Source organism: Lissotriton vulgaris, chromosome 12 (genome assembly GCF_964263255.1).
Source record: "Lissotriton vulgaris chromosome 12, aLisVul1.2, whole genome shotgun sequence".
NCBI classification, from domain to species: domain Eukaryota; kingdom Metazoa; phylum Chordata; class Amphibia; order Caudata; family Salamandridae; genus Lissotriton; species Lissotriton vulgaris.
In genome coordinates, this window is record NC_141700.1 from 801175643 (window position 1) to 801201728 (window position 26086).

Sequence of the window (26086 nt, forward strand, 5' to 3'; positions counted from 1 at the left end):
ATGGAAAGCCAGACAAACATACATAAAATATAAAACAATCACCCTTCACAGATTGTGCATAGAAAATTTGTTCATTCTAATAAAAAAGTTTAAAAACATTTGCAAGTCTTTTGCAGGTACTGTTAGAATGCAGTTATAATCTTGACTTCTGCTGCCAAAAAGTACATATTTACTATCAAAAATAAATATACAATGCACAATGGCTCGTACTGGGAGCTTGCTTGCCAGAGATATCTTATTATTATATGATAGCTGTCCAAGCTCCAATGGCCAGGGAAGCAAGTAACTGCACCAAAATTAACTTAAATCATATCCTGCCTGGTTCTCTTGAAAAGACTCTGTACCATTGTAGCTGATCAATGAGGTCTCAGCCTCTTGATAATAAGTCATAATGTCATTTTCATGTTGAACTTATATTAGGTAATAATGCCGAGCATTAACTGTGTTTGCGGCTAAGTGATAGACGTGGGTCCCGTACACGCTGTGCCACTAGAACGAAGCTACACACAACTGACGAGTCCTAATAAGGGTGAAAACACTCTTAGGTTGCTCGTGGTCCGTTTCAGGGACGACTCGGCCTGGCAGTTCAGGCTGGACCATTCCTATTGGAGAAGGTTCAAGGCTAATTTGCATCTGATTGGGTCCAAACTGGGGTGGCATGGTGAGCAAAAGAACAATGGGTTGTATTGCTCCCCCAAGCGGTCACCAGTGGTCAGACAAATTGCAAGCATTCCTTCCATCACCTTTTGTGTGTTTGATGTACCGCCCTAAGTGGGGCGGGTAAGCTCTGATGCGTTCCACATGCGCTCTGTGCCACTGGCACCGAGCTATACCTGGCTGATAAGCCATAATCAGGGCAAAACTGGTCTTGGGTTGCATGTGTGTGGTTCACGGAGGACCTGGACTGGCAGCTCGGGCTGAAACATTTTCATTGGAACAGGATAAAGGCTGAGTTGCATATGGCTGGGTGCAAACCGAGGTGGCATGGTGGGTAAATGAAGAGGGGTTGGATGCCTACCCTGAGAGATCTGCAGTGGTTAAACAAATTGCAAGCATTCTCCTATCACCTTGTGTCTGTTTGATGCAACTAAGTGACAACAACCTTAGCTTAAGATGTGGTTTAAGGCTGCTGTTTGATACATCTATAAAATGTAGCTGAAATTCTTTATAATTGAAATAAAATAAGTTCATACCTCACTAAAAATTTGGCATGGGCTACACCTGTAACTCCATCTGCTACTGCTTTTGACATATCTAAAATTCGATAATTCCCACTATTTGTTGGTACAGACATATCTTTTGCTTCCGATGTGGCTGTACATTTCTCATTACAAAGCAGTAGATCAGAGGCCAACTCTCCTAGTGTTACAGTAGAAAGGTGATCATTGTAAAGAATTGAGTAGTCTGACGCTTATGCCCTACAATACCCCATAAAATTATTTATCTGTTTGCCTTGAGTTTTCCTTATTCCCCAGTCCCATGTAGGAACCCACCCTGATGCCTCTTAATCCTCATTCAAAACTTATTGCCTGCATTACAGCCCAAATACACAGTTGAGATTTACATATATTACTTTCAATATGTTCTAAAGCAGTCATAATGTTTACATTACAACACGTAACAGAGTAAAGTCACATTGGATGAGTTTTCATCTCGTGGTCTTTCAATGACAAGCGGGCGTACATCAAGCAAAAGAATTGATTCAGATCAAACTGTTCAGCGTAACTCTTGTTTGTAAGTTTTTTTCATATTAGTCCTCCAAATCGAGTTGTCCTTAAACGAAATGCCCCAATATTAGTTGTTCCAAACTATTTTCATATCTTTTTTTCCATCATTCCTTTTGAAAGCATTACAGATTTGATCTTGCTCTGATATCTTAATAAATGTTCTTTATTAGACAGTGGAGGATCAGCGGCTCTCATTCTGTTGAACCTGTCCGTGGCGTTCGATACGGTGGACCATGAACTGATGATCCACCGTCTGAACGATAGAGGGATTAGGGGAAAGGCTTTTACGTTGCTAAAATCCTTTTCATCTTGGAGATCCCAAACGGCTCATCTAGGTAAATTTAAATCCTCACCGTTTACTCTGCCTTTTGAGGTCCCTCAGGGACTTCATGATGCCCTGAGCAGCTGGATGAGCAAGCACTGCTGGAAACTGAATTCAAGCAAAATTGTGGTGCTACTGTTTGGTAACCTCTCTCCCCGTCTTAGTCTCCTCCCTGGTGGCCAGACAGCCTGAGGCCACCCCCCACTCCAGTGATTAAAGCCAAAAATATTGGCTTTATCATAGGCGAGAAACTTAATTACGAGACCCAGGTGTCTAAGGATGTGTCCTCCTCTTTCTATACCATTAAACCTTTGAGGAAAATCCTCCCCTTTATTCCCAGAAACACCAGGAAGATGCTGGTGTCCTCGCAAGTTCTGTCTAAGCTGGATTATTGTAACGGCCAGTAGATGAATCTTCAGGTCAGATTACTTCGGCAGCTTCGGGCGGTACAGAATGCAGCCGCCAGACGGACCCTGGATGCCCTCCAATATCAGCCGATAGCGACAGGCATTCAGGATCTTCATTGGCTCCCGGTGTGCCAGCACATTAAATTTAAGGCGCTCTTCGTTGCTCATAAGGCCCTGCACAGAAAAGGTCCAAGATTTGAATGTTTTTAGTTGGTACTCTCTAAGTAGATCCCTCCGATCTCCCAATGCCAGACTGGCTACCACCGTTGGAATCAGGCAAGCGAGTTGGGGAGGTAGGAGTTTCAGCTACAGCACGACTAGGCTGAGGAACTCTCTTCCACCATATCTTAGGACTATACCCACCCTTCTTGCATTCAGAAAAGAACTTAAGAGCTGCCTTTTCAGAATTTAGCTCTACCTCAGCACAGTATGTTCATGATCCTGAAAGTGCCAAGACACCTAGGGGTGTGCGCACGCTATACAAGTTCCAATAACATGACATAACATCTTTATGGTAGTGCTCATCAATGCTTATCAATCACTGCAAGTCAACTAGGGGACAAGGTAACAATACAAACTCATCTGCATCATTCAGTGCTTGCACCTGTGTATCAGTCAGCTCGGGGGAAGCACTCTGACAGCACCTAAACATCCCGGAAGATCTGCAACAGATATTAAACTCAACTGAGGAGCCAAGGTTTGACCATGGCCATTTAAATGTATTATAGTTTTACAAAATGTCCTTTGGTTGTGGCTGACAGAAGTTCTGCTCACACAGGTCAGAAAAAGCTCCATCGATGATGTTTGTTGGTTCTTATTGCTGCAGACCCTCCAGGCACACTTCAGTAGATGCTCCGACGATGGTGTCTTTATGTTCTCGTTGGTCCAGGTCTTCTACGTAATAGCCAGAAGATTCTCTGTGATGGTGTCTTTATGTTCTCGTTGGTCCAGCCGCTCTACACATACTTCAATAGGTGCTCCGATGATGGTGTCTTTACGTTCTTGTTGGTCCAGCTCTTCTAGAACAGGTCAGAAGATTATCCGATGATGGTGTCTTTATGTTCTCGTTGCTCCAGCCCCACTACACATACTTCAATAGGTGCTCCGATGATGGTGTCTTTACGTTCTTGTTGGTCCAGCTCTTCTAGAACAGGTCAGAAGATTATCCGATGATGGTGTCTTTATGTTCTCGTTGCTCCAGCCCCTCTACACACACTCCAATAGATACTGCTTTGATGGTGTCTTTTGGTTCTCATTGCTCCAGGAAGTCTGTACGCAGTTCAGAAGATGCTCAGTTGAGGACACCTTCTCATTTGCCAATGCTACACGCCAGGTCCTACCTCGACCTAGGACAAAGATATCCATCACATCGAAATATCAGTGCTTTGTCTCTCTGTGGTGGTGCCTCAGCACGCCGCAGATGCATTTTTTGACGCCTATGATGGAATCGGGCCTGGATTTCACATAGAAGCAGACACAGGCCAGCGGAGAATGGCCACCTCCGGCATCAAGGTGGAAGGTTTCATTTAGATAGCGGGAGAGTTTGCTGAGGGAAGTCTGTTCTTGCTCCTCAGAAGCCTGCTCTTCGCTGTACACAATGCCTACAATGGCCGGAGTGACTCCCTTGCACCTCGCCCGGATGTCTTTCAGAATCTCCCTGATCAGCACCTTACTAGTCCTGTCTCTCATGAACTGGAGCTTGAACACTACGAGGATGACAGGGAACGGGAAGGCTTGGGGCTTCTCAAGTTGAGTGCATGGCTTCAATGGTGGCCCGGCGTTCCCCGCATTGGGCTGTTGTGAGGATGTACCATTTCCCTTAGTGCTGTGAGCACAAGAACTGCCCTCCACAGGGCATCTCTTGTCATCAAAAAGGTCCTGAGCCACCTCCTGGAAGAGTTTCACCTTCTCTGCTGTTTCGGAAGACGGGCACAGCATCCCCACCAACAGGAAGCTCTCCTTCCCCCCGACTCGGGCCACCAAATCTTGAAACTTCTTCTGAAGGTCGGCGTCCTGATCCCTGCAGTACTTGCTCTCGGCAGCAATGCTTGGAGGACCTGCAATGAGAAAGATGGAGTGAGGAGAGATGGAAGTGGCTATCATAATCCATGAAACAGTGGCCTTATCTGCTCCACCCAATCACTATCGGTTCAAGCCGTGGGTATCAGACAATCGACAAAAGGGCTCAGAAAGTTGGTGTTTACCCACAACAAAGCCATTTGGGCACACCCACTGCTTGAGCCATATAACAAAACTAAACATCATCAAACGCAGTGTGTTGGATGCATCAACCGTTTACAACGAAACCATGTCTGTGAGACTCACATATCTTAGATTATCATTGTTTCTAAGTAAATATGTGACCACTGCAGCCTCTACAGGCAAATCACACAATTCACAGTCTGCTGATGACACACAAAGGTAATTTATTTTTTGGAAACAAAATGTCTCTGAGTTTTATATAGCATGAACTAGACCCTAAGATATCAGGTATCAGAGCGTTTACATGAGCACCAGTTGCGTTCCACAAGGACACATACATTTTAGTTAGGCACGGGCAGATTAAGTGATTTGCACAAAATCACAAGACATTGAGCGTCCCTGCCGATACTCGAACCCGGTTCCCTAGATTTGAGATCAATCGCTCAAGCCGTTAGACCACATCCTCTCTCAGAAAGTCTCTTGCGCTCTAGACATCCAACCTTCAGATGCTGCTTGTGTGGCGGTGGAGCCGGCGGCCCAGCTCCTGCCTGAAACGTAACCAGTGAAACGGAATTACAACAGGCGACAACTAGTCCACAGCTGGCTCACCAACATGAGAAGGGACAGAGCTGAACCTCAGCTTTCCCCCTGTGCCAAGCCACTTAGTACCATCATGGCGACACTCCCCACCCCCAAGCACACAGCCTGCATGCAAATAAATACACACCACACAAGTTTGTTATGGGAAAAAACTGCTGCAGGTTTATTACATACAACGTTATGTAATATAGGGCCAGATGTAGGTCGGTCGGTAACGGCCGAAAATCTGTATTTTCGCCCGTTACCGATCGGCAAATAGGTGATAGGTATGTAGGGGGCATTATTTTACCGAATCAGTAAAATTACCGATTCTGTAATTTTACCGATTCGGTAAAATAAAAAAATCGGTAAATTTACCGAATGTGAGCCACCCAGATGTAGGTGGGACTCTTCAGAGTCCCAGAGGCCTTACCGAATCGGTATTTTACCATCAAATCCAATTTGATGGTAAAATACCGATTCCGGTGTGCATGCACATGTGTGCATGCACACCTATGCCATGTGACTGGCAGACCTGCCCTTAGGGCATGTATGCCTGCCACATGGCACCCGAGCCTGTTTTGGGGGTGCCAGAGGGTGTCAAAGTGACACCCCCTGCACCCTTGTGAAAATCGGTATTTACCGATTCGGTAAATACCGAATCGGTAATGCCCATTCATTCCTATGGGCTTCAAAGCCCATAGGAATGAATGGGCATTACCGATTCGGTATTTACCGAATCGGTAAATACCGAAACCATCCTATTCGGTATTCCAGTCCATCTGCAATACCTACATGTCCACCCCATAGATTTACCGATTTTTAATTACCGAATCGGTAAAATTCGGTAATTGAAAATCTGTAAATCTATTTCACCTACATCTGGCCCATGGTGGGTTATCTTACGGGCGATCCAAGGGCAGGCAGCATTCTCGCCACCTGCCCGCATGATGAGCCAAGCAGCACTGGGGCGAACCCCATCTGTGCTGCCCCTTCTGGCGATCCTCCTCCCGAATCATGTGACACTTTTTACTCACGCCCCTTTCTGGGCAGAGCCTAGCAAGGCAAGCCCCCGGTTTTTCAGGCCCACAACCGCCCGAAGGACACCCAGGGCGCCGACACGGTTTCCAGGCACCTCCCATGAGGCTCCTGGGCTCTGGCTCTGGCCCCCCTATGTGCCGTGCAGAGGTACTCTTCTGTACCCATATGCTTCCAGATCGCCCTGTAACTCCGCCTGCAACGAAAAAAGTACAAGATTACAATGTTCTCACCAGGCATCCTACCACCGACCACGCAGGATAAGCGGTAGAGTGAGAGACGGCGTGTCCCTGCAAGGCAGCGCCCGCGCGTGTCTGGGCGAGCAAAGAGGTCGCCAGCGTGGTGAGGGGGGCATAAATACCCCCCTCACCCCGCCCACCGGACATGACGCGGCCCTGGCCGCGCCCAGGAGGTGACTCCGCGAGAGTCCCTGCCCCTAGGGGAAATGGAGAGGGGTGTGGAGCGCCCGATGGTACTAGAGGGCCGCCCTCCTGAGTGGCCTCCTGCGGTGGCCTCGGGCAGCCGCATTGTTTCATTCTGAAACCAGCCTCGCCCTCAAGGAACACATTACCAAGAAAACAAAGATTCCCTCGCACCAGCTCTCTCTGCTAAAGAAAGCAAAACAGTTTCTTTCAGGACGAGACTTCAGAACTGCTGCTCAAACCCATGCACTCTTACATCTGGATGGTGTTAACGCTCTGCTGCTGTGCTCCTGGTGTTAACCCTCTTTAGCCGCGCTCCTGGTGGTAACGCTCTGCTGCCGTGCTCCTGGTGTTAACGCTCTGCTGCCGTGCTCCCGGTGTTAACGCTCTGCTGCCGTGCTCCTGGTGTTAACGCTCTGCTGCCGTGCTCCTGGTGTTAACGCTCTGCTGCTGTGCTCCCGGGGTTAACGCTCTGCTGCTGTGCTCCCGGTGTTAACGCTCTGCTGCCGTGCTCCTGGTGTTAACGCTTTGCGGTCATGCTCCTGGTGTTAACGCTCTGCTGCTGTGCTCCCGGTGTTAACGTTCTGTTGCTGTGCTCCTGGTGTTAGCGCTCTACCGCAGTGCTCCTGGTGTTAACGCTCTGATGCCATGCTCCTGGTGTTAATGCTTTGATGCCATGCTTTTGGTGTTAACACTCTGCTGCCGCGCTCCTGGTGTTAACGCTCTGCTACCATGCTCCTGGTTTAATGCTCTGATGGCATGCTCTTGGTGTTAACGCTCTGCTGCCATGCTCCTGGTGTTAACCCTCTGCTTCCATGCTCCTGGTGTTAATGCTCTGATGCCATGCTCTTGGTGTTAACTCTTTGCTGCCGCTCTCCTGATGTTAACGCTCTGAAGCTGCACTCCTGGTGTTAACGCTCTGCTTCCATGCTCCTGGTGTTAACGCTTTGCTGCCGCATTCCTGGTGTTAACGCTCTGCTGCAGCGCTCCTGATGTTAATGCTCTGTTGCTGCGCTCCTGGTGTTAATGCTCTGCTGCCATGCTCCTGGTGTTGACGCTCTGCTGCCGTGCTCCTGGTGTTAACGCTCTTCTGCCTAGCTCCTGGTGTTAACGCCCTGCTGCCTCGCTCCTGGTGTTATCGCTCTGCTGCCTTGCTCCTGGTGTTAATGCTCTGCTGCCTTGCTCCTGGTGTTAATGCTCTGCTGCCTTGCTCCTGGTGTTAACGCCCTGCTGCCTCGCTCCTGGTGTTAACGCTCTGCTGCCGCGCTCCTGCTGTTAACGCTCTGCTGCTGCGTTCCTGGTGTTAACACTCTGCTGCCATGCTCCTGGTGTTAATGCTCTGCTGCCGCTCTCCAGGTGTGAACGCTCTGCTGCCACGCTCTTGGTGTTAACACTCTGCTGCCGTGCTCCTGGTGTTAATGCTCTGCTGCCGCTCTCCAGGTGTGAACGCTCTGCTGCCACGCTCTTGGTGTTAACCCTCTGCTGCCGTGCTCCTGGTGTTAACGCTCTGCTGCGGTGCTCCTGGTGTTAAGGCTCAGCTGCCGCGCTCCTGGTGTTATCCCTCTGCTGCCCTGCTCCTGGTGTTAACATTCTGCTGCCGTGCTCCTGGTGTTAACGCCCTACTGTCGTGCTCCTGGTGTTAACGCTCTGCTGCCGTGCTCCTGGTGTTAACACTCTGCTGCCCTGCTCCTGGTGTTAACGCAAAGCTGACACGCTCCTGGTGTTAACGCTCTGCTGCCACGCTCCTGGTGTTAACACTCTGCTGCCGCGCTCCTGGTGTTAACACTCTGCTGCCATGCTCCTGGTGTTAACGCGCTGCTGCCACGCTCCTGGTGTTAACGCTCTGCTGACACGCTCCTGGTGTTAACAGTCTGCTGCCGCGCTCCTGGTGTTAACGCTCTGCTGCAATGCTCCTGGTGTTAACGTGCTGCTGCCATGCTCCTGGTGTTAACGCTCTGCTGCCATGCTCCTGGTGTTAACGCTCTACTGCCGTGCTCCTGGTGTTAACGCTCTGCTGCCATGCTCCTGGTGTTAACGCTCTGCTGCCGTGCTCCTGGTGTTAATGCTCTGCTGCCGTGCTCCTGGTGTTAACGCTCTGCTGCCGTGCTCCGGGTGTTACCACTCTGCTGCCGCGCTACTGGTGTTAACGCTCTGTTGCCACAGTCCGGGTGTTAACGCTCTGCTGCCGCGCTCCTGGTGTTAAAGCTCTGTTGCCGTGCTCCTGGTGTTAACGCTCTGCTGCCATGCTCCTGGTGTTAACACTCTGTTGCCACGCTCCTGGTGTTAGCGCGCAGGAGTGACGCTCTTGGTGTTTATGCTCTGCTGTCATGCTCCTGGTGTTAACGTGCTGCTGCCATGCTCCTGGTGTTAACACTCTGCTGCCGCGCTCCTGGTGTTAACACTCTGCTGCCGCGCTCCTGGTGTTAACGCTCTGCTGCCATGCTCCTGGTATTAACGTGCTGCTGCCATGCTCCTGGTGTTAACGCTCTGCTGCCGTGCTCCTGGTGTTAACGCTCTGCTGCCATGCTCCTGGTGTTAACGCTCTGCTGCCGTGCTCCTGGTGTTAATGCTCTGCTGCCCTGCTCCTGGTGTTAACGCTCTGCTGCCGTGCTCCGGGTGTTACCGCTCTGCTGCCGCGCTACTGGTGTTAACGCTCTGTTGCCACAGTCCTGGTGTTAACGCTCTGCTGCCGCGCTCCTGGTGTTAATGCTCTGTTGCCGCGCTCCTGGTGTTAACACTCTGCTGCCACGCTCCTGGTGTTAACACTCTGTTGCCACGCTCCTGGTGTTAGCGCGCAGGAGCGACGCTCTTGGTGTTTATGCTCTGCTGCCGTGCTCCTGGTTTTAACACTCTGCTGCCGTGCTCCTGGTGTTAACGCCCTACTGTCGTGCTCCTGGTGTTAACACTCTGCTGCCGTGCTCCTGGTGTTAACACTCTGCTGCCCTGCTCCTGGTGTTAACGCAAAGCTGCCACGCTCCTGGTGTTAACGCTCTGCTGCCACGCTCCTGGTGTTAACACTCTGCTGCCGCGCTCCTGGTGTTAACACTCTGCTGCCATGCTCCTGGTGTTAACGCGCTGCTGCCACGCTCCTGGTGTTAACGCTCTGCTGCCACGCTCCTGGTGTTAACAGTCTGCTGCCGCGCTCCTAGTGTTAACGCTCTGCTGCAATGCTCCTGGTGTTAACGTGCTGCTGCCATGCTCCTGGTGTTAACGCTCTGCTGCCATGCTCCTGGTGTTAACGCTCTACTGCCGTGCTCCTGGTGTTAACGCTCTGCTGCCATGCTCCTGGTGTTAACGCTCTGCTGCCGTGCTCCTGGTGTTAATGCTCTGCTGCCGTGCTCCTGGTGTTATCGCTCTGCTGCCGTGCTCCGGGTGTTACCACTCTGCTGCCGCGCTACTGGTGTTAACGCTCTGTTGCCACAGTCCGGGTGTTAACGCTCTGCTGCCGCGCTCCTGGTGTTAACGCTCTGTTGCCGTGCTCCTGGTGTTAACGCTCTGCTGCCATGCTCCTGGTGTTAACACTCTGTTGCCACGCTCCTGGTGTTAGCGCGCAGGAGTGACGCTCTTGGTGTTTATGCTCTGCTGTCATGCTCCTGGTGTTAACGTGCTGCTGCCATGCTCCTGGTGTTAACACTCTGCTGCCGCGCTCCTGGTGTTAACACTCTGCTGCCGCGCTCCTGGTGTTAACGCTCTGCTGCCATGCTCCTGGTGTTAACGTGCTGCTGCCGTGCTCCTGGTGTTAGCGCTCTGCTGCCATGCTCCTGGTGTTAACGCTCTGCTGCCGTGCTCCTGGTGTTAACGCTCTGCTGCCATGCTCCTGGTGTTAACGCTCTGCTGCCGTGCTCCTGGTGTTAATGCTCTGCTGCCCTGCTCCTGGCGTTAATGCTCTGCTGCCGTGCTCCGGGTGTTACCACTCTGCTGCCGCGCTACTGGTGTTAACGCTCTGTTGCCACAGTCCTGGTGTTAACGCTCTGCTGCCGCGCTCCTGGTGGTAATGCTCTGTTGCCGCGCTCCTGGTGTTAACACTCTGCTGCCACGCTCCTGGTGTTAACACTCTGTTGCCACGCTCCTGGTGTTAGCGCGCAGGAGCGACGCTCTTGGTGTTTATGCTCTGCTGCCGTGCTCCTGGTTTTAACACTCTACTGCCGTGCTCCTGGTGTTAACGCCCTACTGTCGTGCTCCTGGTGTTAACGCTCTGCCGCCATGCTCCTGGTGTTAATACTCTGCTGCCCTGCTCCTGGTGTTAACGCGAAGCTGCCACGCTCCTAGTGTTAACGCCCTGCAGTCGTTCTCTATGGACTCACAGATTCCACACTGTTGCCCCGAGGGGCGTCCTACACACTGCAGTGCATTTCAGCCATGGCCTGAAGAAATATGATGGCATCACCTCCACCCTAGGGGAACTGCGTTGGCGCTCCCTGCTTGACAGCACCATCTTGACAACCAGGCGCATCATTTACAAAGGTCTCGCAGCCGACACCCCAACCTATCTGGCTGACAAGCTCACACTCTCAAGGGGAGCCCTGAACCCCTGCAGACAGGGCACCATCGGACTGCAGTCTAAGGACCTGATAACAATGGGTGGTTAATTCTGACCCGCGCGTACACCCCTTTTTACGCACAGGTGGGAATTACGCGTTTTGTTTTATTCAATGCATCCAACAATTATCTGATGCATTAAATAACTTAACCGTCAATTTTGGGAGGTCAAACCTACTGAAATTTAAAAGGGTAAATTGCCTGGTATTTACAGTACCATTCAGATTTTGGTGCATTAAACACTAAAGGCCATATGTAGGTGGCAAAATACCGGTCGGTAACGGCCGATTTCAGCCGTTACCGACCGGTATTTGTACTTCCAGATGTAGGGGGCCTGAAAATTACCGATTCTGTATATTGACCGAATCGGTAATTTTACCAAATCGGTAAATTACTGAATTGGTAATTTGAGATGTAGGTGGCACTGGAAACAGTGCCACAGGCCCTTAGAAATTCGTTATTTACCATGAAATACAATGGCATGGTAAATAACGAATTTCTGTGTACATGCACATCTGTGCATGTACACCTGTGCCATATGGCACACATACATGCCCTAAGGGCATGCATGTGTGTCGCATGGCACACAAGCCAGAATCAGGGGTGCAACAGGGTGTCAAAGTGACACCCTGTCCCCCTTGACAAATCGGTAAAATTACCGATTCGGTAATATTTAAAGAATTACTACCTACATGGCATTTACCGAATTGTAAATACCGAATCGGAAAAATTCGGTATTTACGATTCGGTAAATGCCATTTACCTACATATGGCCCTAAAATCTGTATCTTATCCCCCACAAACTCATAATAGATGCTATTTATTGCCCACAATAGATAACGTACCCTGTGGTAATGTTATTTGTCATGTACAATAATTAGCACCTAAACTTGTTATCAGGCCCTACAAGGTATGAAAAAGAAATTAAGCAATTGCACAGCCCTTCTCCAGCTGTGCACCTCTGGAACAACATATGCATATCCAGAAGGACCGCCCAAACACTGAGTCAACTTAGGAAAGAGCTGAAGTCTCACCTCTTTAAGGAACCCTACATCATGGTACAGTAACAGCCTCTATTTTCAGTCTTAAACCAGCTTCCCTTCCAAGCACACATAGACTGTGACTGTGCCTTTGACCCTGTACAGTGCTCCGATGTCTATAAATGCAACATACATACAACAACAAACACAAAAAGCCGCCTGACCCATATTTTTGAAGAATGCAGGTTTTCTTCAGATTAGAAGAGAACAATTGGAGACAAGAGGAGTCCAGCTTGCTTGCGTGGATTTGACATAAGACCCCCTCCACCTGCCCCATGGATGTTTAATCATTTAGTTGAATTATTGGAAAATAACTATGCTATGGTCTGAAGGTCCCTTTTTGATATGGTCCCTTTGACCATAGTTTTGATACTTAACCAATAGAAGGTTTAGACTTTGTTTAACCACACATTTACACATGTGTGGTTTTCTCTTTGCGTTTGCCGATGGTTCCTTGAAATCACTTTGCACAATTCACAAGGATTTTTAACTTTTATCTTTAAATTTTCTTTATTGCTGTTTTTTGTCTCATGTTTCAATCTTTGGTGTGGTTCTTGGCTCTCTTTATAGGCATGTTTAGGCACCTATTGAGGAGAGTGAGACACTTTAGTAATAATAGTGTTTCCCTCGTGGTATCTATCTGATTTTATGAGCACTTTGCCTGGTCTTTTTCTTCACTATGTCACATAGACATTGTTCCTAGTGTATGTGGTATTATTATCTTACATATATCAGTTTCATGTTTGTTGAGTAGTAATAAGATTCCTATGTATTAAAATTTCTAGCCCTGAGGAAGTCCGTGGCTTATACCACACAGGACGAAACACGTGTTGGCGGCTAGACCTTTGCTTTGAAGAAGTGCTACGAAATAAAAAAGAAGATTGAGAAGATCAACTTGTCTTTGAGGACTTTTTATTGGGAATATTAGCTCAGGATATACTGTTTGTATGGTCTGAAGGTCCCTTTCTCCTCAGAGTCTTGGATGCCCTAAATTTGGGAAATGTTGGAGCCTCGATCTTGATGCCAGTGTCTGAGAACCTTTCCAAACTAGTTTTTATACCTGCTCACAGCAACGAAGGGCGCCGAGGAAGGGCGACGCCAGATTTATCTTTCGCAAAAGATGGAAGTTCCATCCAAAACGCTTGTGCATATTTATGAGGAGTTTGCGTCATGCTTGCATCACACAACTTGGTAATCATGTGACACAAACCTCTAAGTCAGAGTCATGAAGCCACGGAAAGCCACTTTGCGTGGCTTTGAATGACTTGGAAAATCTGGAGTATGGCACCCCAACACAAATTGCTGCGTTGCCTTATACTGCACAATGGGGGCGTTGCGGTGGGTGTTCTCACGCAAATCACATGTTTTTTAACGCATTTCCAGATTCACAAGGACTTGTAACCCTGGGCATGCACCAAAAAGATATCCCTCTCCAGGAGAGGCGTAACACGAAAAAAATATCTTTATTTCTCCTTGTTTTTTCTTCTTTCCATGAGTCCTGCATTTTGCACCAAAACTGGGGTGGCGCAGTGAGCCAGAAAACAATGGGTTAAACCCAGATCTGTGACTGGGGTGAATGTTTGATTTGTTTAGTATTCCGTCCATCATTTTTGCCACTGGTATAACAGAACCTGCCAGTGGGTTCAGCTCCTCCTCGCCTCACAAGTTCAAGGGATGTCTTGTCTTCTATTTGTTACCCCCTTAACACTCTGCTCCCCAATGATACTGTCACCTGAGCTTCAGCAATGGAGGTCACTTCAGTTCCACTGTCGCAGGGATTCCGTTCTCATACAGAACTGTGCATAGAGACTTGGAACCTCAGTGAATTAGGGTGTCCCAAAACTCACCTTAGTACCCAAAATCCCCTACCAGACCGTGTCTCTCGTTTCTCCTCCCCCCTTCCCCCCTCCCCACTCGCTCATCAAAGGCTGCTCACTCTCCTTCTCCCCCGCCCCCCACCCCATCTGACTTGTCTTCATTTCGCGCCGATTTTTTTGCGGGCCGTGTCTCTTGTTTCTCCTCCCCCTTTCCCCCCTCCCCACTCGCTCATCAAAGGCTGCTCACTCCCCTTCTCCCCCGCCCCCCACCCCATCCGACTTGTCTTCATTTCGCTCCGAATTTTTTTTCCCGGCCGCCAATGCTTGATTTTATTTTCTACTGATTGTTTAGATCTCGCCTATTTCTCCGCAGCTTAATGAATAGTTGCCTCTTGCAATATTACTGTATCAGCCACGGTTCAGGAAATAACACTTCACGCGGAAGCAGACTAGTGCTTGTTTATCCCCTGATGGCATCCAATGTATAATCATTCATTTGTGAATTCATTCTTACCCATCCAAATGTTTATTCCTCTATTTGTGTGCACATTGCCTCGAATATGTGGGCAGCTGTGGGGCAGCTCAGGAGGCTATGTACCCTCACAGGGCACCTTCAAGTCAAGGGTTGGAAACCCGGCACTGCAGAGTCTGCTTTTCATCCTTCCCGAGTCGATACAAAGAACACAATTTCGTTGTGTAGTCATGCATAGCCTTTTATCCTTCGTATCTCGATACGGACTTGGGGTTGTCCATGCAGCTGCTGTTCAGTTTGCGAGGAGTTTTGCACAATCATTATTTTATCATTTGTCAGTATGCATCAGGCCACGGTCAGGAGCTATAAGGAGTTCTGGAAATAATGTCTTACTAGTTACCTGTTGGTTCTGGTGTGACCGGCTTTTCACAGAGAGGTTCGGACCTCAAGCATTAAAAATATTTGTTTTGAAAACGAGGTCAAACTATACATGTTTTGCAGGCAGTTCATCACCAGAATTGACAAACTATTCCCATACTTAACTCCCTTGCATAGGACCTAGGAGCATCGCTTCTCCACATCAGTAAATCCTTTCTTTCCCTATAGAGAGTGTGTCCACTCCATCTGGATGTTCTAGAGCTCAGAGTTCCAGAGTCCATGCAGCACCTGTAAGCAACCTTCTTTCTTTCCTTCTCTTTTTCTTTATTTTCCTTCTATGTTTTGTTGTTGCCTTCTTTCCTATTTTTTCATTCTTTCTTTCTTTCATTCCTTTTGCCTTCTTTTTTCCCTTTTTTGCATTTTCTGCTTCTTTCTTCATTTCTTGCCTTCTTCATTCTTTTTCATTTTTCCTACTTTTCCTCTTTCTTTCTTCCTTTCCTTTCCCTTCTTTCTGTCTTTCTTTCCTTCTTTATCCCTTTCTTCTCTTTCCTTCTATCTTCCTTTTTGTCTTCCTTGCCCTCCTTCCTTCCTTTTTTGTCTTTCTTTTTCCCTTTTTTGTCTTCCTTCCTTCCTTCCTTCCTTCCTTCCTTCTCTCCTACCTTTCTGGCTTTCTTTCTTTCTGCTGAGTTCACGTGCTCCAGCTTTGGTTGGAACTTAAGCAAATCTATTGATCGCCCTCACTCTATCTATCTATCGCCCTCCCTCTATCTATCTATCGCCCTCACTCTATCTATCTACCGCCCCTCACTATATCTATCTATCGCCCTCACTCTATCTATTACCCTCCCTCTATCTATCTATCTCCCTCACTCTATCTATCGCATTACCACAGCATCACTCAGCGCCACCACAGCATCACTCAGGGGCACCACAACCTCACTATACGCTACCACAGCATTACTGAACGCCACAGCATCACTCGTTGCCACCACAACATCACTCAGCGCAACCACAGCATCACTCAGCATAACCACAGCATTACTCAGTGCAACCACAGCATCACTCAGCGCAACCACAGCATCACTCAGAGCAACCACAGCATCACTCAGCGCAACCACAGCCTCACTCAGCGCAACCACAGCATCACTCAGCGCAACCACAGGATCACTAAGCACAACCACAGCATCACCCAGCACAACCACAGCATCACTCATCGCAGCCACCGCATCACTCAGCTCAACTACAGCATCATTCAGCGGAACTACAGCATCACTCAGCACCACCACAGCATCACTTGTTCAAATATGTTCTCTCAATGTTTCAAGCTTTATTACAAATGACACAAAAAAATGTTAAATAATGCTATAGGTGTCACATTTGCAAATTCTATAAATATTGGCATTTACAATAACAAAATGAATACATTTGCTATTATAAAAACATAAACATAACTTAAAAAATTATTAGATTTACAAGACCAATAGCTCCAACTTTTCTAATGCGAGACCTATTGCATTTCCAATGCTTGTCTTTCCTTACTGCTACTCGTCTATCTCAACCTCCGAAGAGATTTCTTTCTCCCATTTTAATACACTCTAAAGCAGTGTTTCCCAAACTGGGGTCCGCGGACCCCCAGGGGTCCGTGACATATGCCCTGGGGGTCCGTAGGCAACAGTTTTAAAAGCACAGAAAAGTTTCTAGTATAATTAGCAGCTTTCCAGCAAAAATAAAAGTGTCAAGATCAAGGCAGTGATTAATGTACCTGCTGGAGCGTGAGGAGAATTTTGTTTAGTGGCAGCTTTGACTTAACTAATGTAGCACAGAGGGTTAATGTGCCTACTGCAAAGAACGTGTAACATGCATTTTAAAACGCAGTATTTTATGTGCATAGGTTCGTGGTTACTGCTTTTGTCACAAAGATTCTTTCGTTACTGTTCACTTCACAAGTGTCAATTGTAATCAAGCAGAGGGTCCTATAAACTGTTCTCAAAGAGCTGATTGCAAACTGCATGGTACCAGTTAGAACTTTTGTTTTCCCCAGTTATTCATTATCCTGATGCTGCTAAAAAGGTTTATTTGGGTGGGAATACATTTTTAATGTTAAAGTCAGTGCTAGCCACAGTGTTATGTTCTGCATCCTGAGTTTGTGCTTTTCCAGACCGAGCACTCTTTAAACATTTTATATACACACTGATTTACATGTATAATTCAATGTCTCTATTTGTGTGCTATGTAAAGTGCTCTCGCATCCTACAATGGTATGAGAGATGCTATAAAACAAATGAAATGCATGTGACAGAGGGGCTATTACTTCAATATAAAATACTAAGGGCCGGATGTATGATCCATTTTTATATGTGCGAACGGGTTCGCGAACCCGTTTGCGCATGCAAAAACCTATTGGGCCATGTACATTGCCTATTTCGCGGGTCGCAATTTGTTTGCGACTCGCTAAATACGTTTTGCAACTTGCTATTTGGAAGGGGCATTTCCTTCTAAATAGCAAGTCTCAAAACCATGTACAAATGTTTTGCGGTCGCAAAACATTTGCAATTACCACCTACTTCAAGTAGATGGTAATGCATTTGCAAATGGGAAGGGGTCCTCAGGGACCCCCTTCCCCTTTGCAAATACATGCAAAATTATTTTTTAAGGGCAGGCAGTGGTCCCGGGGACCTCTGCCTGCCCTTAGAAAATGAAACGAAAATGTTTAATTTCCTTTTTCTTTAAATGCATGGTAAATGGGCTACATTTTCTTTTTAAAACTGCTTTATTCAAAAGCTGTCCCAGACATGGTGGCCTGCAGAGCCCAGCAGGCCACCATACCTGGGAGGGCTGGCATTCCTAATGGGCTCGCAAATTGCGAGAGGCTCATTAATATTAATGAACCTCACAATTTGCGACCCCATTGGGAATCCCAAACAGTGTTAAACACACTGTTGTACATTTCATTTAGCGACTCACAATTTGCCACTTGCCATGTGTCGCCAATTGCGAGGCGCTAAATGAAGTAATCGTACATCTGGCCCCAAAATCCTTAGTACTTTGACTATTTGTTTTGTATGCACACGTGTGTATTTTTTTCGAATTACTGTTTTAATATTTGAAATTTAACCCATACAAATTGCTTGGGGGTCCCGGGCTTCCAGTGGTGACTCAAGGGGGTCCTCAGGAGTCAAAAGTTTGGGAACCACTGCTCTAAAGCATTAGCTCTTACAATATATAGGGGCCCATTAGGATGTCGGGCGGATTACCCCCGCCAGGCTGGCAGGGGGCAATCCGCCCGACATCCTCTCCTCAATGCCCCCGCCATAATAGTATGGCGGGGGGGACTGCAGCGGACGCAAAGACCGTCCGCCGCTTTCCCGCCCCGGTCGCCTTGGGGCCGGGGCGGAAAAGGTTTAATATGGTGGCGGTGTCAGTTTGACACCGCCAGCCATATTACAATGGGCCCGATCTGATGCCTTTCCGTGGCGGCAATGCCGCCACGGAAAGGCTGTGGTCTTCACCTCGGGGGCCCCCTGCGGGCCCCCATGGTGAAGGGGGGGGTGTGGGGGGTGCACATGGTTGGTACCTGGGGTACCCCCCTGCATTTGTATACGCAATGCGGCAGGCACCGTGCAGTGCCTGCCGCTTATGTGCATGACGCTTTGTGTATGCAAATGCATACAGGCATTCTTAGCATTGTGGCGGACGGTGCTGAGAGCACCGCCCGCCACAATGTTAAGAATGCATGATGCGCCCGCCACTGTGGCGGGCGCATCCTAATGTCCAGTGCGGGGCCACCGCTCAACTCATGGGCGGTCCCGTTTTCCGCAAGGGTGGCGGGCGGGCAAAGTCCGCCCGCCATCCTAATGGAGGCCATAGTTCCTTTTTTTCACAAGCTCATCTTCATTTATTAACTCCTATTTGGTATAACAAATCTCTAAAGATTGATAAACAGGCACTTTTCTGGAAAGAATGGATTGATAAAGGTATCATTACATATAATCACTTACTTATTGATAACTCCGTAAGAACTTTCCCAGATATCCGTGACAATTTTCCTCTCTCTAACACATACTCTTCTCAATACCCTTTGCTCATTCGTGCCCTAACCTCTATCATCTTTCATAACAGTTCCTTGACCACTACCGTCCCAACTTTCATATCCCCACCAGATTTTTCTATTCCTTTTAGGGCTGCTGCCATTTATAAATTACTTTCCCTTCCCACTATTGAGAGGCTTAAATATCCACTTGAAGTCTTATGGGAAAGAGACCTACTTCAAGAATTTTCCCTCCAAGTTTGGGACACTCTATGGTCTAAAATACATACTGTCTCCCGTTCTGCTAGCACCACACAGACTTTATACTTTTTTTATAACAGATTTTTTTTTACTCCATCCAATCTACACAAGTTCAAGTTACTTCACTCTAAGAAATGTTGGTTCTGCTCCTATGCAAATAGTGACTTTTGACACATGTTTTTTTACTGTCCCGTGGTTAAATCCCTTTGGTCTAGTATTTAGTCAAAATTGAATGAAATTTTAGATACAGATTGTCCTTTTGAGATTGTACATATTTTTTGGTTGGTTCTTTACCTATATGGAATGTTCATAGTAATGTACGTAAATTTATAGATTTATATATAGCTATATCTTTTCAAATAATTACCACCAACTGGAAGGATGCTTTGAAGATTTCATATAATGCTTGGTGGAATTTGTTATGTCATCACCATAGGCTTGATCGTGCTTTTGCCACCACTATACCTTTATTAATCAAAAAACATTTGTTATGGTTGCCTTTAACTGATTTCCTTTCTAGACATGTTTCTTGAATTGCTCCTTGTTATTACTTTGTTTCCTACCAATATTTTTTATTTACACTTCACTTTCATTTTCTTATAGTAGTTTAAGATATTGAATTTGTTTATTAGTTGCCCGCCTTTTCTTCCCCTTCTTTCCTCTCTTTCTCTACCCTTTCTCTTTGTTTCTCCTTCCCACAAAATAAAATACCTTTAAAAGCTTTGTTCCTTATTATAGTCCTTTTGCATATTGTTATATTGTATTTTACCTCTATATATCTTCATTGGCACTAGTTTTTGTATTGATGTTTAAATGGTTTATCTTCTTTAATAAAGCTTTTTAAACTGAAAAAAGCAGTGTTTGAAGGGCATTAAAAAAGTATGGATACTGCCATTGGGGCGTGGTCAGTGAGCGCGGAGGCGGAATCGAAGGCCAGGCTAAAAAGAGCACAATATTGTGCAACTATTCTGTTGATCTCTCACCGTCAGGTAACTACAAATAAAATAATGCACACCTTGACTGAAAAATAAATAAAGTTACATTTCTTCGTTGAAAATGTTCTATTGTATGGTAGGAAACCTCTATTGATTAATGTGTTGACTACTGATGTATATGGGTGCAAACGGAGGTCCACAGAATTGTATCCTGTTTGGTGAAGCAGGGAAAAGTGACTTGTGTATTTTTAGTGCTAGGAGATCCCTAAAAGCACTGGGAATGTTTAAGTCATTATTTTAAATGAGCAGTGCACACAGTATAATATAGGCTGCCACTAAATGCACATATAAATTTAGATTAAAAATGCAAAGTGCTTCTAAATTATAGATTTCAGTGATATACAGATTTTTACTAGTGTAAACAGTTTTTATAACTGTATTAAAAGCACAGTGAGAATTGCACACATTTGCATTTTTTTGGGTGAATCAGACACTCTGTTAAGAAGGCTTCTTTCTTTTGAGCTGTCTGCCCCTCCCTCCTGACTGTAGCAAAGGAGACCCACTCGCTTCCATTTCAGCTGGAGAATCACAATTGTGGAAGTTGACTTTTGCCCTTCGGTGGGGTCTGTGTAAACATCGCTTTGCCCCTTGGTTCGGCCCCCCCCCCACTCCCCAGGGGGAGGGGGGACAGTGGCTGGACCGGGGGTCTCAGTGGAGGCCACCCCCGGGAGGCAGAGCCCGAGCACCCAATGATTGGCTGGAGATAAGGGGAGCAAAGGCAGGGAAAGAGAAAAGAGCGGGCCCACCAAGCATTGGGGCTGGGCCAGCTCAGCCATAAATTTAAGGTAGGAATGTGTAGGGGGATAAGGGCTATTTAAGGGTGGGCACAGGGCACAAGGCCCTCTTTTCTCCGGGGAATTTTGGCAGGAGAAGACCCGCCCACCCACCCTTGGAGGGACAGGAATTGAAGGGGGGGATATACAAAAGAGGTGAGAGTAGTCGCAGAGGCATATGGGGCTTACAAGAGATCCTGTGGTTTCGGAAGAAGGGACAATAGACGGTACTTACAAAGCGATCCAAGAAGAATACAAAAAGCAGGTGGCGCAGAGGGCTCAGACTACAAATGGGGCAGGCGGGACCCAGGGGGTCACTGGCAAGCTCCCCGAGCTCCCTGTGTTCAGGTGAACCGGAAGTAAACAATTAATGGCGCAACGCGGGCGGGGGGCGGGGACAAACGCCAACCCGGAAGGGAATGTGTGGGCCCCGGAAGTGAAAAGGTCACCCGGCCGGGTGGGAACCGGCTGGTTACCCGGGAGTGATTGGACACCGGTGGCAAAGGGGGCCATCCGGTTTGGGTTAAAGCAGACGCTTACCCAAGGAGTGTGTGGAAACCGGAGGTAAAAGGTTACCCGGTCGGGCCGGAAGCAGAAGCTTGCCCGGAGAGAAAGGAAAAGGTTTGTCCCAGGGAGGGGGTGGCCTGGGCAAGGGTAGCTGCACTGAATGTAGGGCACAGTGCAGAGGCATTGGTGGTTAAGGACGGTGACAAGTCACTTTGTAAAGAGAGCCGCACTGAATGTAGGGCACAGTGCAGAGCTGGTGTGTAAGGACGCACGGTCGCAAAAACAGAAACAATGGCTTGTAAAGGATCGCTTGTAAGTGATAAATGCCTAATAAACTGCGGCCTTAATTCTTCCATAAAATAAACTGGTGTGGTCTGAATTTATTGGGATTCGGGCGGTGCGACCATGTGGGGGGTGCCTCTGCTGAGGACAACGGACGTTGGGGCTAATTTATGGACAGTCCGTGAAAATTACGGTCAGTTGGTCACCCTTCTACCCATAATTCATTGGGCGCCCAGACACGTTTCCTACACATAAAACTGTCTTCAGCTGGAGGAACAAGTAGAAAAGGCGCATGTGCTAATGCAGACACATGCCGCGGTGCTCAGAAGAGGGGCATGCTGGGAACGGAGTGATTTGCATACATTGTCGCGTCGTGGATAGTCACGCCCCGGAAGTCGGACGTCCACCCTAGGTCGTGGCTCTGCTACTAAGAATATCTTTTCTAATATTGTTTGTGCATCTGCCCAGTGTAGCGTAGGGCAGCGGGCATCCCCGCTGGGCAGCTCTTCCCAGTGGCATAACGAACCTTGAGGGGGCCCCCCTGCAAAGAACATGGAGGGGGGCCCCATGCTCAGGACCCAGTCAGGAGCTCTCAGGGCAAGAGCCCACCACCCGTGCACAGTGCCAGAGAGGGCCCGTGGAGCTCTGCCCCCCCTCCCCCGCACTGCAGGGCCTGCAGGGGCTAATGTTACACCACCGTGTGTTCCCAGATGTGGCCCTGATGCAATGCCCTGACATTGGGCTGCCCTCAGGTGGGTGCCCGCACGGCCATCCCGTCGCCCACGTACAGCTGTTTACGTTCAATTCTGCATTAATAAAACTTTATACTCTTTCTAAACTTTGGATCGACCCTATTTGTTTTAATGAAAATTTGAATCAACGAACACAGGATTTAACCTAAAAAATAGGATGTACAAAAACCTGGAAAACATACACTACTTTAAAAAAAACTGTTCTTTTCCAAAACTCTAAAAGGTCCAGAGTTTTTTGAGTATGTTTCCTTTACCTCCACAAAAATCTCTGTGAAAACAGATGTAGTTCTGGAATCCTTGGACCTTCAATGCTCAGTCGTCACGTACAGCTCGTGTGGCCGGTGTTTGCCCAGTAGGAGTGCCCGCAGCGCTTTGTGTCACACAATCAGTACAGCGTGTTCCTTCTGAGATTGTGCCCTCAGACTCGCAAACAACTCTCTGAGCAGGTGCAGCATGTAAAGTGGCACCAAGTCCAACGCACCAAATTATGGCTGTATTTTACTGTCCAGCCAGTGGGTGGGCCTCATTTGTAGGGTGACCAGATTATCAATACAAAAAACCGGGACAGGTCATAGACATAGAAGTAGGACTAACAGAAGTGCCCAGGGCTTTAAGTGTGATGAAAAAAAAGGGTGGGGGAGGGTCTCTCAAGGGGCGTGGTTGATGTAATTAAGGAGGTGGCTTAAAACACATAAGCTAAAACAAGCATTGGCATAGCCAATAGGTCACGCCTTTGAGACCTTATAAGTGTTTAGCCAGAGATATTTACTTTGCCTATGTCTTTAAGCTGTGCTGTACAGAAGTTTGCAGCATGCTGAAAAGTTATAATAAAAAAGTGTCAGAAGCATTTTTGTTACCGTATATATACCCAAGAAAGCTTTATGTACAACTGAACGACCATATTAAAAAAGTATTACCAATAAATAATGTCTTGAGTATTTTCTGTCCTTTCAATGCTGCCATCTTCTATCTGCCTGTCCCAATGTATGTTTGTTATAGGTTTTTTTTCTAATGGGGTGGGCATAAATAACAGTCAGTCAGTCAGTGAGAGAGTCAGTCAGTGAGAGTCAGTCAGTCAATGAGAGAAAGAGTCAGTCAGTCAGTGAGAGTGAGAGAGTCACTCAGTCAGTGAGAAAGAGATTGAGAGTGAGTTAGTCAGTCAGTGGGAGAGAGTCAGTCAGTCAGTGAGAGAGTCCTTCAGTCACTGAGACAGAGTGAGAGAGTCAGTGAGAGAGACAGAGAGGGAGAGTCAGTCAGTGAGAGTGAGCGTCAGTCAGTGAGAGAGAGAGTTAGCCAGTGAGACAGAGAGAGTCAGAGAGTCAGTCAGTCAGTCAGTCAGCTAGTGAGAGAGTCAGTCAGTCAGACAGACAGAGAGAGAGAGAGAGAGTGAGTGAGAGAGACAGTAAGTCAGTGAGAGTCAGTCAGTCAGTGTGAGAGAGTCAGTCATGTAGTTAGGTAGAGGTTAAGACACGGCCTGCAGACTGTGTGTGCTCACAGCACCGTGAGCACCGTCTCAGCCTGCTCGGACCACACCAGCGTCATGAACCTGCCTGCGTGGTCCACACCAGTGCCATCAACCTGCCTGCGTGGAGTCACCAGTGTCATCAACCTGCCTGCGTGGAGTCACCAGTGCCATCAACCTGCCTGAGTGGAGTCACCAGTGCCATCAACCTGCCTGAGTGGAGTCACCAGTGTCATCAACCTGCCTGCGTGGAGTCAACAGTGCCATCAACCTGCCTGCGTGGACCACACCAATGTCATCAACCTGCCCACGTGGAGTCACCAGTGCCATCAACCTGCTGAGATGTGGTTCTGAACTCTCAGCATCTGAAGTTTCTTGGCCCAGACCTGAGATTGAAGACCAACCTCCTTCGTCGTGAGGGCTCCAGACACACATCTCTCTGAGACCGCTGCAGGAAGGGAGGGCTGGGGCAAGTAGAGGTAGCAAGCAACCACTGGCCATGGTTCTCCCTCCCAGATAAGCCCCCTCCTCAGTATTTGGGGTTGGTGAACCCTCTGGAATAGGTTAGTGGGCTGAGGAAGTGTTCACCGTATGAACCAATGTCCACAGCAAGACGCGGGAACACGAAGAGCGAGCGGTGACCATTGACTAGTGATGCGCGGTTGGAGAGCCAGGATCCAGGCATCTCAGAAGCATCGACCACAGACCACCTCCCTCAAACCTCCACACACCTGTCAGGCCTTTTTCAGGCTGAATCATGGCAAAATCCAGACACCTCCTCCATGGTACCTCCGGGTCTAGCCAGCGCTATATAAAACTCTGCAAATAAAATAAATAAAATAAAAAATGAGGATCAGAAACTGACAGTAAATGGGGTTTATTCCCTAGATATTCCCGCCTCATGGCCTGGGGTTGTCGCGTCCAGGCACCGCCCACCTGGTGGTTAGACTGCCTTTGTGTCACATTGTTGCATACCTTCCATCAGATTGACAACAACGCATTACCTGTCGCGGAGTCGCTCAGCGTCTCCCACACGCAGCTCCGCACTCCCAGGATAGACTTAGGCCTTGACTTGGTATAGAGACAGACGCTGACCCGAGGCCCTCTGCTGCTCTCGGGGTGGAACGCGTCCTGGAGGTAGCGCGAGAGCTGGTGGTACGCTGCCCGCTCTTCCTCCTCTGAGACGTCGTCCTCGCAGTACACGATGCCGATGATGGCCGGGGCGGCCTCCTTGGACCTGGACCGGACGTCCTTCAGGATCTCCCTGATGGTCACCTCATTGGCCTTCTCTTGTAGGATGGTGAACTTAAAGACCACCAAGATGGCGGGGTACTTGAAGGCGCGGGACTTGGCAGGTGCAGGGGGAGCGCGTTCCACAGGCCCCGACTGGCCCTTCCCAGTTACAATGTTGCTTTTCCCCATTTCCTCAGGGACTGTGACTCCCATGGAGTCTCCAACTGTGTTTCCAAAAAGATGGTTGGAAAGTTCTTGGAAAATCCCGCCACCTGATGCCTTTCCTGCAGTCACCGCGTCCCCCACAAGCAGGAACTGCTCCTTCCCTCCGACTTGGGCCACAAGACGGCTGAATTCTGCCTCCAGGACGCACAGGGGGCTTGTGGCCTCGCCGTGGACCACCGGGCGCGCACTCTGGAGCACCACGCCGCCATCTGGAGTCAGGTTTGTCAGGGGCTGGCTCTCCGTCAATATGTTAATCTGTGAGTCGGTGACCCTCCTGTGAGAGAAGAGAGTCGTCAGCCAGTTCGTGAGGCCCATGGTGGCCCCTGGTGGCCCCTGGTGGCTCCTGGTGGCCCCTGGTGCCCCCCGGTGGCTCCTGGTGGCCCCTGGTGGCTCCTGGTGGCCCCTGGTGGCCCCTGGTGGCTCCTGGTGGCCCCTGGTGGCTCCGGTCAATCAATCAAATATTTGTAGAGCGCGCTGATCACCTGTGAGGCTGAGATCTGAGCCACCTCTCTTTGGGCTCCAATGCTTGTCTTCAGTTGAGTCGCCGCTGGCCGCCCGGAGTCCGCTGTGGCCCATGTGATGAGTTTTGTCCGTCCGGGCTCCCGTCCATGTATTTTTCAGGTCCT

General features: G+C 48.4%; 1 protein-coding gene across 1 annotated transcript; it reads right to left on the reverse strand.

Annotated features, from left to right (window-relative positions):
• Positions 1 to 3482: 3482 nt before the first annotated feature.
• LOC147678781 (uncharacterized) lies at positions 3483 to 26086 on the reverse strand. Its single transcript, XM_086946230.1, has 2 exons — positions 25007 to 26086; positions 3483 to 4513 (listed from the first exon to the last, which is right to left on the reverse strand). Exons 1-2 carry the CDS (start codon positions 25773 to 25775, stop codon positions 3834 to 3836), a joined length of 1449 nt encoding a protein of 482 aa, XP_086802356.1. The 5' UTR covers positions 25776 to 26086; the 3' UTR covers positions 3483 to 3833.